This window comes from Urocitellus parryii, chromosome 5 (genome assembly GCF_045843805.1).
Source record: "Urocitellus parryii isolate mUroPar1 chromosome 5, mUroPar1.hap1, whole genome shotgun sequence".
Lineage (NCBI taxonomy): Eukaryota > Metazoa > Chordata > Mammalia > Rodentia > Sciuridae > Urocitellus > Urocitellus parryii.
Window position 1 is genome coordinate 184895285 of NC_135535.1, and position 12047 is coordinate 184907331.

A 12047-nucleotide genomic window follows, 5' to 3' on the forward strand; every position below is an offset into this window, starting at 1 on the left:
CAGTTTCCCTTTGAATTTGCCTGAAAAGGTGGTAAGGAAACAAGAATCCCTTTTTATGAGTAGGGGGAAAGTTTTTGCTCCATGGAAGCAGAGCTTCCTTTTCAAGGTCTTCCAGTCAACCCAAGAGGGGGCTTCTGGGACCCTGTGGAAGGGTCTGGAGTCTGAGAACTGTGGCCACAAACATCTCCAAAAACAGACCTTGGAGCAAAGCTGCTGCTGGCTGTTCTCTGGGGAAGATCCTGGGGGTGGGAGTAGTTTCTCCAGAGTTTGCTTTCTTGGGGGTCTCTCCCAGACTGGCTGGAGCCAGGCCTCCCTAATCCCCCAGTAATCATTTCCAGCCGTTGGCTGGTTTAGGCCTCATCCAGGGTCTGTAACACTGAATGTCAGCCATGCTTTCCAGATGTACAGTACCAGACCAGTCCTACCTACAAGAACATGAATTCCACATTTAGTCTTCCACAAATGTCTGATACGTTGGAAAATCATTTAGGGGTTTCCAGTAGGGGATCTTTGTGAAGGCTATGAATTGAGAATTTGGGGATAGAGGGATAGATATACATTTGTTTGTCTTGCTCCACCCTCCTGGAAGACACCCCTACACAGTGCAAACCAGAATGATGAGGGGGAGGGGAAGCTAACACTGTGCAGCCCCCATCCCCTATACAAATATTCCCCTCCATACCTGCCTTAAACTCCCCACATTAAGATGTAGCCCAGAGTATTTTCAGAAGTTCCTGGAGCCAAGAAAGCAAAGGGTGGGGGAGATGCTTGAAGCAAGTTTTCTGGGATAAGGCTGGTAATCCACCAGTGTTCAACAACTTAACAATTTCTCTGAGAGCTCAGTAAGGGGCTGTCCAAGCAGTGACCAGTTGGATCTGCAGGTTTATCCTCAGATTGACTGTCTATTTGTCACATGTAGCTGTGAAGGGCAGCTTCCATACTTTAGACGTGTTTGAGAAGAGACTAAACTCACCCTGAGTCCTGCAGCCCCAATACTCTTGGCTGCAAACAAGGCCCAGAAACCTGTAGACTGAGCCTTTCCACAGGCTGCCTTGAGTACCAGGGAGGGAGGGAGGGAGCTCTTGGTGCCTCCCTGCAATACAGGCCAACTTCCTGTTTGTGCCTGTGGGTGGGACTTTATGAGTCTAAGGGAAACATAACCAGGCCTTGTGGGGGGCCAGGACTGACAACTGGCTCACCTGGGAAGGCACCTACCCCAAGGAAAGGGGCGGTGTTGATTCTGCTTCGGCAGCCCCAAGCAAAGGTGTATGTGTTGCCAAAAGGTCGGGGGAGCTGTTTTGATTAAACCCAAGCTTTCTGTGCCTGCCTTACGGGGGTTTTCCTTGATTGAGGAATAGGTTGAGAATGGATCGGGTTGGGCTCTCTACCGAGCATGGGAGGGTGACAGAGTCAAGCCCCATACCTTTAGGGTAGCCAGGTAATTTAGCTCTGGGTCACGTGCTGCCTTCCCTTCTCCAGGTGGAAAGCCATGAAGTCAGTCCACAGGGGCAGCCTCCGGCCACTATGGAGCTCTTTCTGGATTGAGTATTGAGTGGGTTGTTGAGGGGGTGTGGGGAAGACCACTCCCCTCCCCGGGTGGGGGGCGCGGCCTCAACCGCCCCGCCCCGCCCCGCTCCACCAGGTCCGGCCAGGCTGGTGCCGGGAGCCCGGAGCCCGGAGCCCGGAGCGGGCTGGGGATCGGCGTTCTCGCCCTTACGAAGTGGGCGCGCTGGAGCAGGAGCTTGGCGGGGAGCTGGAGCGGCGGTGCAGGTGGTGTTAGGTGAGTGGCAGGGCTGTGGGGGTGCAGGAACCCCCACCTCCCGCACATCTTCACTCCGGAGCGAACTTTCTGAGTCTGGGCAAGCTGAAGGTTAGTGTGAGAAGGAGTGGGGGTCCCTGCTCCGTGGGACGCAGGCGAAGAGTCCGAACAGCAAAGCGACATAGAAACCGACGGACCTAAACACACGCGTGTACACAGACCCACGCACGCACTGGGGACACATGAACACACGTGCGTTCGGAAAGGACGCACCCTGTTGGATACCCTAGCAGTCCGAGCGATCCGCGCCGACCCCAGCCGGCAGGGTGATGCTAATTTAGTCGTGGGTGGGGGAAAGGGGACTCCCCGTGACCGCCAGCGGGAGCGGGCAGGGTGGGACCCATCCGGAGGTTCCTGCTTCCCAGCCGCCTCCCTGCAGGTGATAACCGAGACGTAAACAGGCGCCGAGCACGTGATTGCTCCGCAGATTGGTGGGCTGTGCTCCCCTAACCCCACCACAGGACCGCGACCAGGCCAGGGAGTTTGCTTGGTCAGGTGCGGGGCTGATTCCATTATCTGCCTGGAGCGGCGATAAGCCCTCTTCTAGAAATAGGAGCACAACGCCCCCTGGAGCCAGGGTGGACGGGAGGCCGAGAGACTATTAGGCTGGAAGGCGTTATTTACTTGGACTTCTCACCTTACAGGTCCGAAACACATTGCTGAAGTCCGCATCCCTGAGGGTATCGGAGGGAGGCCTTTGATGGCAGTGGACAGCTGCCCCCGTCCCTTACCCCCAGCCCAAGGGGCAGCTGCCTGTGGGTCCCTTTCTACCACCACGTCCACCTTTTGCAGATCTGGGAACTCCTCCTCGAAGAGTAGGTACCGAGAGCCCACCCGTGCAAGAGTGGGAGCCTCCTATCCCCACAGGGAATGCTAGAGAGTAAATGACCCCTCAATACCCAAGGGGCCTACCCCCTCTAGTAAGAAGGAAGAGCCCCCACCCCCGCCCCCAGGGAATGAAGGAGGGGGCTGCAATCCTGCCTTCCTCCCCGCCCCACCCCCACCCCTCCACACGCTGAGCCCAGCTGCTGCCTAAGCTTCTGGGCCGGCTGCCAGAAAGGGGAGGAGGCTCTTAGTGCCCCTGGAGGCAGGGATGGGGCAAGGCCAGAGGAGGGGGTCTTTACTGGGGAGCGGGATTCATTCTGTTCTTGTGAGGCTGAGGGTCTGGGGTGAGCCTCAGGGTGGTTGGGCTGTTTCCCTTTCCAGGGAAAAAGAAAGAAAAACAACCCTTTCCATAGAGCTAAAAATAGAGCTGAGAGCCGGCCAGGCTGTGGCCTGGAAGGGGGGGGGATGCTCCTTCCTGGGGCCCAGCCGGCTCTGGCAGGCCGGGGATGGGGGGTGGGGGCGTGTGTAGGAGGAGGAAGGTTGGATTTGCTTAGGGGTATCGCATCAGCTGACCTGACCAGGTCACCGAGACCCCTTAGGGAAAATCCGGGGTAGTTTCTGAGGGGTGTGTATGTGTGTGTTTAAGAAGTTGTCAGAGTGTCTGAATAAGACTTGTCAATGAGTGAATAATGGTTAGGAGACCCAAGTCTATTTAAGTTTATGACGGGGTGCAAAGGACTGTGAGTTGGGAGAGACGGTGCACAATAGGCGTATGGCATCCAGGGTCTCCGTGTGTGAGTTGGCCTGAAAGATTGTGGAAAGGAGAAACACGCAACCACGTGATGGATGAGCCCGTGTGATGTGGCTGCCTGAGACTGAATGTGGGAAAGGTCGTGTGGGTGTTAAGATTGTGTTGTTTTCGAGAGGGTGAAAATATTTGTGACCCTGAGAAACACAGTGGAATGTTGTCTGCTTTGAGGCTGGTGTAGGTTTAGACTGTAGGTTTGGATCGCTTATCCCAGCGATTGGTGGGGCCAGAGGCCGCCCCCCTCCGAGCAATGACCTCTTCTAACAAATGACTCGGAGGGCAAGTTGTGGAGCACAGATCCGCGCCAGCGGCAGGCCTGGGCTTGCGGGCCAGGGCCCAGTGCTGGGGAGTGAAGTGGGTGACCCCCACAGTGGGGAGCGACTGGTGTGTGATCAGAACTGGCCGCCAGGTGGCGCCGCCTCTGCAAATCCAAGTGTGCCGCCTCCAACCAGTTGGGGGTGGGGCAGGCAGCGACCGGGCCTCGGCCCCGACTTGTGCCCAGGCTCCGGGCGCTGGTAGTTGAAGGCGGGCAACTAGCCCTCGGCCTCTTGTCTGGACTAAGAAGCTGGAGAGTGTCTGGGGGGGGGGGGGGGGAGGCTTCTCCTAGAGAAGCGGAGGGGGAGGGGCGGCCGCTAGCGCGCCTTGGCCCTTTGTGCTTGAACAATGACCAGCTGCCACTGGCCCTGGGGGCCAGGCTAGGGTAGAGGGTGACCCGCCCGCCAAGTTCCGAGCCCCAAAACACATGTCCACCCGGCTTCGCAGGGAGGGATCCTGAACGCTGCCGTGCAGCTCCTGCGTGCGCCCTGGCGGACACGCGTGACGTGGGGTGCTTGCGCGTGTCTGCGCCCCAGGGCGGGGACGCCCCTTGGACCCTCCTCCGCACCGCACCGCCCACTCTGGCCGGGCGGAGGCTGGCCCGGGCTGGGGGCACCACGGTGGCGGAGGTGGAGGCGGGGCCCCGTCAGCCCGGCTGCTCCAAGTGGCCGCGCGCGGGCCGGAGCGGGCGACGCGCTTGTGGAGCGCTTGGGGCGGCCCGGGGCTGAGCATGGAGCAACGCAGCGGAGGTGAGGGGGCCAGGGCTGGGTCGCCCCAACTTCTCGTGGTGCAGTCTGGTAGGGAGGTGACATTCCACCGCCGCCCCCCCCCTTCATGAAAGCGGGGTGGGGGTGGGGGGGTGGACTGAAGGGTGGGTTGGGGGCTCCCTGCTTCCTGTCGCGAAATGGGAACTCAGACTTGTTCCTGCTTGACTGGTCCTTGGAGTTTGGGAGGGGGAGAGACTTTCCCCAACTCTGCAGCCCTTCAAACTGAGGTCTGTGAGAGCTGGGATCTTGGCCAGATGCCTCTCTGCCCCTGGCTGAACCTCACTCCCCCCAGCCCTCTAAACTGGGAGGCATCCCTATGCCAGAGTGATTGTTCAGGGAGTGCTGGGGAGAACGAGGGGTTCCCTTTTCCCACAGCCATAAACGCGTTTCTCAAAATGGAGCCTCGCTTGCCCCTCCTTCTCTCTTGGGCTCCAAGAGCAGGAGCCCGACTGGCTGGGCCTGGTTTTCCAGATGCCTGGCTCTCAAGACCCACACCATGTCCCTCTGGATTTAGGGACCCTTGGCTCTGTGGCTTAAGTGACTCTGGTTCCCACTAGGTCTGCCTCTGTCTCCTCGTGCCTCTCTGCCTCTGAGTCTTTGTCTCTTGTCTTTGGGTCTGTCTTTCTGAGTCTGTCTACAGCCACCCTTTGCTCTGGTCACTCTGTGCTGTCTGAAGTGAGAAGTGCACACACAGTGCCTGCCGTTCCCCCACTGTTCTTCCATGCCCCGGAATGGTGCCTGAGAGTGGGGAGGACAAGAGGGGGGAACTTTATCAGCTTTGCTCAGGGATGGGACTTATGGGGTGGTCTGAGCCCCCACCCTTGCCCTGCCCTGCAGAGGGGCCTATGATTGCACCCTGCACCCAGCTCACCTCCTGCCTGGCTCCTAGCAACTCCTCCCTTATTCTGGTCTTCTTCGTGGTGGTTCTCAGTGTTGTAGTGCCTATCCACTTGGGTGGGGGTAAAGAGGATAGACTCAATGGAGCACAGGCAAGAAAAGGGGAACAGATTGGGCAAAGGAATCAGATATTGTGAGTCTTACCTCTCCCCACCCCTCAAGAGGGTAAAAAAAAATCAGGCTCCCACCCACCCAGGGACCCTGCATGCCACTCAAGTCTCTACCTGTTCCTGCACTTGCTCACACTCCTACAGACTCCTTTTTACATACTTGTACACGCTCACTTTCCTGTTCACATAATCATGTAAGGTACACATAGCAGTTTACACCTAAACTTGCATATACATAAAGGCACTGATACATCTATCCAAACATTTTCTCTGATGTAATCACATTCAGACCCAAGTTCACTGACATATGCATTTGCGTTTACCTACACTATAATATTGACCTCTTATTCACTCACACACACACTCTTATAAGACACACTTAAGAATTCACACATACTTTCATGTATGTATAGAATGTTCTGGTACATCTGCCCAAACACATATATTCATACCTCGTTGTAATGTACTCACACATTTTCATATACATGGACAGTGTTCATTTTTATGCTCCTGTACATATAGTCATGCACACAAATAAATAAATATGCACACTCCTACTCCCGTGAAGTTCTCTGTCCACTTCTTGGCCCTTGCTCTCCGTGATGACTTCAGCAGATGCCTAAGTCCTGGTCATCAACAGTCTCAGTACTGGGAGGGAGTTCCGGGTGGAGGTTTTGCTATCCCCTTCCAGGAAGGAGCAGGGCCTGGGAGGTGGAGCCCTCTTGCTTGAGATTCTGGCAAGGGAATCTGGGAGCAGCTGCTAGAGGTGGTGGTGGGCTTCTGCATGTATCCCCTGGGGCTTACTTTGGAGACCAGCTAAAGCTGGAAGGTTTCATAGAGGTTAGCTGCAGGGCAGAGACTGTCTAGCCTCTTTGGATCCTAACTATGGATTGTGGAGAAGCTAGGAGTTGTCATAGAAGTAAGCATGAGCTTGCCTCTACCTCTGAGAGGCAGGGGACCCCAGAGGGCTCCTTAAAAGCTGTGGGGTTCCTGTTTATCCAGCTCCACCTTTGCCGCCTCTCTGTCTGAGAGAAACTGAGGCCCAGCAGGGGGAGGTTGGGCACTACCTGGCCTCAGCTGTTTGTTCCTTAATTACCATCTGAGTTGCTGATTGCATCCCTGATGTTGCAGCCTAAACTGCCCTGTAATGAAGTCACCTGTCCCAGGAGAGCAGGGACCTACCTACCTGTGTTTGGAACTGGTGGAGATGGCTCCACACCTCACCTGAGCCCTGACCTCTTATAGGTTTGAGCTTGGGCCTGGATCTCCATTGCCAAATGGCCCTATGTAACCTCCCAGACCTCCCATCCCTTCATCTCTGCTTGGTGAAATCAGTCAACCTGTTCAGACCAGAGTTGGGCAGTGGTCTGGCACCTAGAGAGGATTGAGGTTCATGCCAGTGTTTGGAGGAGGAGGCTTGCGAGGGATTGGGACTTTTTATTGGTGCTGGGGTGGAGGGAGGTTTTACCTGGATCACAGGATCAGGAGAAGACCTTGTATGGGGATGGGGCTAATGGTGGAGGGATTCTGACACCACCGCCCTGCTTACACAGGTTGCCCTCGAGGCCCTTGGCCAGGCCTGAGCCTCTGCTGCCATGGCCATTGTGCACACTCTGCCAGTGCCACTGGAGCCAGCTCCTGAGGCCACAGCTGCCCCACAAGCTCCCACCATGGGCAGCGTGAGCAGTCTCATCTCTGGCCGGCCCTGCCCTGGGGGGCCAGCTCCTTCTCGCCACCACGGCCCCCCTGGGCCCACCTTCTTCCGCCAGCAGGATGGGCTGCTACGGGGTGGCTATGAGACACAGGAACCACTGTGCCCAGCTGTGCCCCCCAGGAAAAATGTCCCCGGCACCAGCTTCACCTACATCAATGAGGATTTCCGAACAGAAACACCCCCCAGCCCAAGCAGTGACATTGAGGATACACGAGAGCAGCGGGCACGCAGTGCCCACCTCCGTGGTCCCCCACCAAAGCTCATCCCTGTCTCTGGAAAGCTGGAGAAGGTAAGGACCAGCCCCTCTTTTGGAGTCTGGGTAGAATCAAAACCCCCCTCCCTGAGGAAGCTGGAATTTGTAAGCCTTTTTACAGGGTAGAATGTGAGCTCGAAAGTCGCCAGCCCTGGTTTCTAATCCCACCTGTCACATTCTGGCTGTGTGACCTTAGGGAAATCACTTAGTCTGTCTGAGCCCATTTTCTGTTATCAGTCTAGTCAAGGTAGACTTTCATTGGCTGTCATGAGAATTAAATCAAATAATGCTTAGCATGGTACTGAGGACCTACCTAGCAAGTACTCAGTAAATCTTAGTTTCTTCAGTTATCAGTGTCCAACAGCTGTGAGTTTGACTTGGACAAGGCCTATGGCCTTGCTCAGCCTCCATTTCCTCATCAGTAATATGGGGATGGTGATAATGTTTTACTCGTCTGTCATAATTGACTGGAAATGAACCTTTTGAATCACTTGACATAAAGCTGACACCCAGGAAGCCCTCTGCCAGTGGTAGCAATTGTTATTAATGTATGGGGGTTGGAGGTGGGAGGGCAGGGAGCATGACAAGGGCTTTGAAGGATCAGGCAGCACATCCTCAGTGTTATGTGGTACCTTGTTTCAGAACATGGAGAAAATCCTGATCCGCCCAACAGCCTTCAAGCCAGTGCTGCCCAAACCTCGAGGGGCACCCTCCCTACCTAGCTTCCTGGGTCCTCGAGCCACAGGGTTGTCTGGGAGCCAAGGCAGCCTGACACAGCTGTTTGGGGGCCCTGCCTCCTCCTCCTCCTCTTCCTCCTCTTCCTCTGCTGCCGACAAGCCCCTGGCATTGAGTGGCTGGGCCAGTGGCTGCCCCTCAGGGACTCTATCTGACTCTGGCAGAAATTCTTTGTCCAGCCTGCCTACCTACAGCACCGGGGGTGCTGAACCAGTCACCACCTCCCCAGGGGGGCACCTGCCCTCCCATGGTTCTGGGCGGGGGGCATTGCCTGGGCCAGCCCGAGGGGCCCCTACTGGGCCCTCCCACTCAGACAGTGGCCGGTCCTCCTCCAGCAAGAGCACAGGCTCTCTGGGGGGACGTGTGGCTGGGGGGCTCTTGGGTAGTGGTCCCAGGGCCTCCCCTGACAGTTCCTGTGGGGACCGCTCCCCGCCACCCCCACCCCCACCTCCCCCTTCGGATGAGGCCCTGCTGCACTGTGTCCTGGAAGAAAAGCTCCGAGACCGAGACCGTGACCGTGAGGCAGATCTGCAGCAACTGCGGGACAGTCTGGATGAGAGCGAGGCCACCATGTGCCAGGTGTGGTCAGTGGTGGTATTGGGGGTGGTGTGGCAGAACATCCAAAGATACTGGGAGTGCAAGGAACATTTCCATTTGGTGGGGAGACGGGGATGGGCAGTTATATTAACACCCCCCTGGTGTCACGTGCAGAGTGATAAGGAGTCAGAGCACTGCCTGCCATGTGCCAATTTTTAAAAATTGAGCAAGTTACTTAACCTTACAGAGCTTCAGTTTCTCCATCTATAGATGGAGATATTTCTGGCTCCATAGGGTCATCATGAGAAATAAGGCCAAGGATATAAAGTGCTAGCCTGGCACCTCGGAAGTGCAGTGTAAATGCTTGGTATTACTATGGTGGTTGTTTCTATTATTATCATAAAAGCCATTCATACTACTATTGTAATAATTATTACTGGTTTCATGGACTCTGCCCTCTTAGAACTCAAACTGTGGGCCACCTGGGCAGTGAGCAGGTGAGGGTGGCAGGGCTCAGTCTGGGGAACCTGAGCAGGACAGACCTGCCTTCTCGCCCACAGGCATTTGGGGAGCGACAGCGACACTGGCCTCGAGAACGTGAGGCCCTGCGTGAGGACTGTACAGCCCAGGCACAGCAGGCCGCACAGCGAGCCCAGCGCACCCAACAGCTGCTGCAGCTGCAGGTGTTCCAGCTGCAGCAAGAGAAGCGCCAGCTGCAGGATGACTTTGCACAGCTGCTGCAGGAGCGTGAGCAGCTAGAGAGGCGCTGTGCCACCTTTGAGCGGGAGCAGCGGGAACTTGGACCACGGCTGGAGGAGACCAAGTGGGAGGTTTGCAAGACCAGGAGGGACAGGCAGGAGGGTGACACCAGGACACATTCTGGAAACACAGGCCCAGCTATACACTCCCTCAACCAGCCGCCCCAGAGTGCCTGCCCTTTCTCACCTCTGAGATAAGGACCCTCAGATCTCCCTTTTTGGGTGGGGTTCTCCTCCTGCTTCCATGTTGGGTCTCCTTGTTGGTCTGGCCTGGTGCCCACATAGCCAGTGGCACTGCTGTCTCACTGCCTCCCCTACAAGGTGGGTATTATTAATATCCCTATTTTAGACACAAAGAAACTGAGGCCCAGAAAAGTTGGAGCCGAGACTCACTCACACAACAGAGGCAGAAGTAAGATTTGAACCCAGGCTCTGATGTCGGTTCTCACACCCAAGACCTGGACACGTGCTCTGCCCATGGTTGCTCCCACTCCCGCACCACAACCACCTTGTTCCCGCGGCTAGGCAGTGCTTCCAGAGTATCTTCTGATGTTTTGATAAAACCAGCTTTGAAGGAAAAAGATCTGGTCTGTGTTCCCCTTTAGCCACTTACAAGGTGTGTGACATTGGCTATGTGGCTAGGCTCACATCAGTGTCTCTATCTGTAAAATGGAGGTAATAATTGAGCTTCCTGAATGCCCAGCATGATGCCCAGGGCTGATCCCCTGAGAGAACCCTTCTCACCATCCTTCCTGACCATCTCCCACCCTCAGGTGTGCCAGAAGTCAGGCGAGATCTCCCTGCTGAAGCAGCAACTGAAGGAGTCTCAGGCAGAGTTGGTACAGAAGGGCAGCGAGCTGGTGGCACTGCGGGTGGCACTGCGGGAGGCCCGGGCTGCTCTGCGGGTCAGTGAGGGCCGAGCCCGGGGCCTGCAGGAGGCAGCCCGAGCCCGGGAGTTGGAGCTGGAGACCTGCTCCCAGGAGCTACAGCGCCACCGCCAGGAGGCCGAGCGGCTCCGAGAGAAGGCCGGACAGTTGGACGCTGAGGCAGCTGGACTCCGGGAGCCCCCTGTACCACCTGCCACGACTGATCCATTCCTCCTGGCAGAGAGTGACGAGGCCAAGGTGCAGCGGGCAGCAGCTGGGGCAGGAGGCAGCCTGCGGGCCCAAGTGGAGCGGCTGCGGGTGGAGCTACAGCGAGAACGACGGCGAGGCGAAGAGCAGAGGGACAGCTTTGAGGGGGAGCGACTGGCCTGGCAGGCCGAAAAGGAGCAGGTGATCCGCTACCAGAAGCAGCTGCAACACAACTACATCCAGATGTACCGGCGCAACCGGCAGCTGGAGCAGGAGCTGCAGCAGCTCAGCCTGGAGCTGGAGGCCCGTGAGCTCGCTGACCTGGGCCTGGCTGAGCCAGCACCTTGCATCTGCCTGGAGGAGATCACTGCCACCGAAATCTAGGACTCCAGCTCCACAGTGAGCTTCCCTGAAGGGGCCAGGAGCCACAGGTCCACTCAGACCCCAGGACCCAGTGAGCATCCCCAAGTCTTAGGGTCTCAGAGCCGCTTGTCTTCCAGGGTACAAGCCTCTAGGCCTCCGCTAAGAACTTGGGTGTCCCTGACTTGGAGGAGCAAGATCAGACCCCTTGAACGTCCCCCATGTTCACTTTATCCAGAGGCTCCTACTATTCTGCCCATCTCACTCCCCAGCTGCTGCCAGTGCCACCCCACCAGTTCTGTTTGTCCCAGATGCTTGACAGCCCTTTCCAGCCATTGGAGCTGGGAAGAGGAAGGGGCTTCCTCATCTCCACATTCTCCCCACCCCAAAGCCAGAGAGAGCCAGATGGCACCAGCTGCTCCAGATGTGCCTGCCCCCACCTTGGCCATGTTGGGGGACAGGGCTGGAACTGGGGTCTGATCCCCATGTCCCAGCTCTGCAGCCTCCCTCCTGGGCTGAGGGGGCTGAAGTCAGACCAAAGGAAGAACTCAGAAATGTCTTGTTTATTTGTGTTTGTGACCAAGCAGCCCTTCCCGACACCCAGGTTTATGGCCTTGTTTTCACTTGTATATTTTTCACACTGTAAATTTCTTGTACAAACCCAAAGAAAAAATTAAAAAAATTTTTTTTGGTTTTTAAAAAAAACATGAATATGCTGGATAAACGAGTGCTGGAGGAACTTGTTTGACCTCCATCCCTTCATTGTTTGCTGGCAACTCCCACACCTCTCATAGCTCTAACTAAGGAGAGGAAGGGCCATGGGGGAAGGACAAGTTCAGCAGAAAGTGAGGTCCTAGTATACCACAGCATGAAAGTGTCTCTGTTAAGAACTGGAAAAGCCTTCTATCTTGACCCTTGCAATGAATGCTACTTGGAACTAGGGGGTGGATGCATTAACCCTTTGAGGACTCATCAGTTTTTGTCCCTCAATTCTTTAGGGAATTGGGGGTGGGGGAGAGGGGACATGAGAAGATGCCCACCAATCCTAGGCTCCAGACCTTGAGTTTTTCACTCCC

The 12047-nt window shown here is 56.2% G+C and overlaps 1 protein-coding gene across 4 annotated transcripts; it reads left to right on the plus strand.

The window, feature by feature from the left end:
• The first annotated feature begins 1665 nt into the window (after positions 1 to 1665).
• On the plus strand, positions 1666 to 11670 carry Lzts2 (leucine zipper tumor suppressor 2). 4 transcript variants are annotated; one of them, XM_026407911.2, is made up of 6 exons: positions 1666 to 1780; positions 2464 to 2634; positions 7095 to 7544; positions 8151 to 8822; positions 9341 to 9610; positions 10312 to 11670. In XM_026407911.2, exons 3-6 carry the CDS (start codon positions 7137 to 7139, stop codon positions 10993 to 10995), a joined length of 2034 nt encoding a protein of 677 aa, XP_026263696.1. In that variant the 5' UTR covers positions 1666 to 1780; positions 2464 to 2634; positions 7095 to 7136; the 3' UTR covers positions 10996 to 11670. The 4 variants fall into 4 exon arrangements, with proteins under 4 accessions (XP_026263696.1, XP_026263695.1, XP_026263697.1 ...); XM_026407910.2 differs by lacking the exon at positions 2464 to 2634; XM_026407912.2 differs by lacking the exons at positions 1666 to 1780; positions 2464 to 2634 and adding an exon at positions 2374 to 2463.
• The last annotated feature ends 377 nt before the right edge of the window (positions 11671 to 12047 follow it).

Coding starts and splice junctions, on each gene's coding strand:
- Lzts2 (XM_026407911.2), top strand. CDS start 7,137: ATGGCCATTGTGCACACTCTGCCAGTGCCACTGGAGCCAGCTCCTGAG. Junction 7,545..8,150: donor TCTCTGGAAAGCTGGAGAAG/GTAAGGACCAGC, acceptor ACCTTGTTTCAG/AACATGGAGAAAATCCTGAT. Junction 8,823..9,340: donor GCGAGGCCACCATGTGCCAG/GTGTGGTCAGTG, acceptor TCTCGCCCACAG/GCATTTGGGGAGCGACAGCG.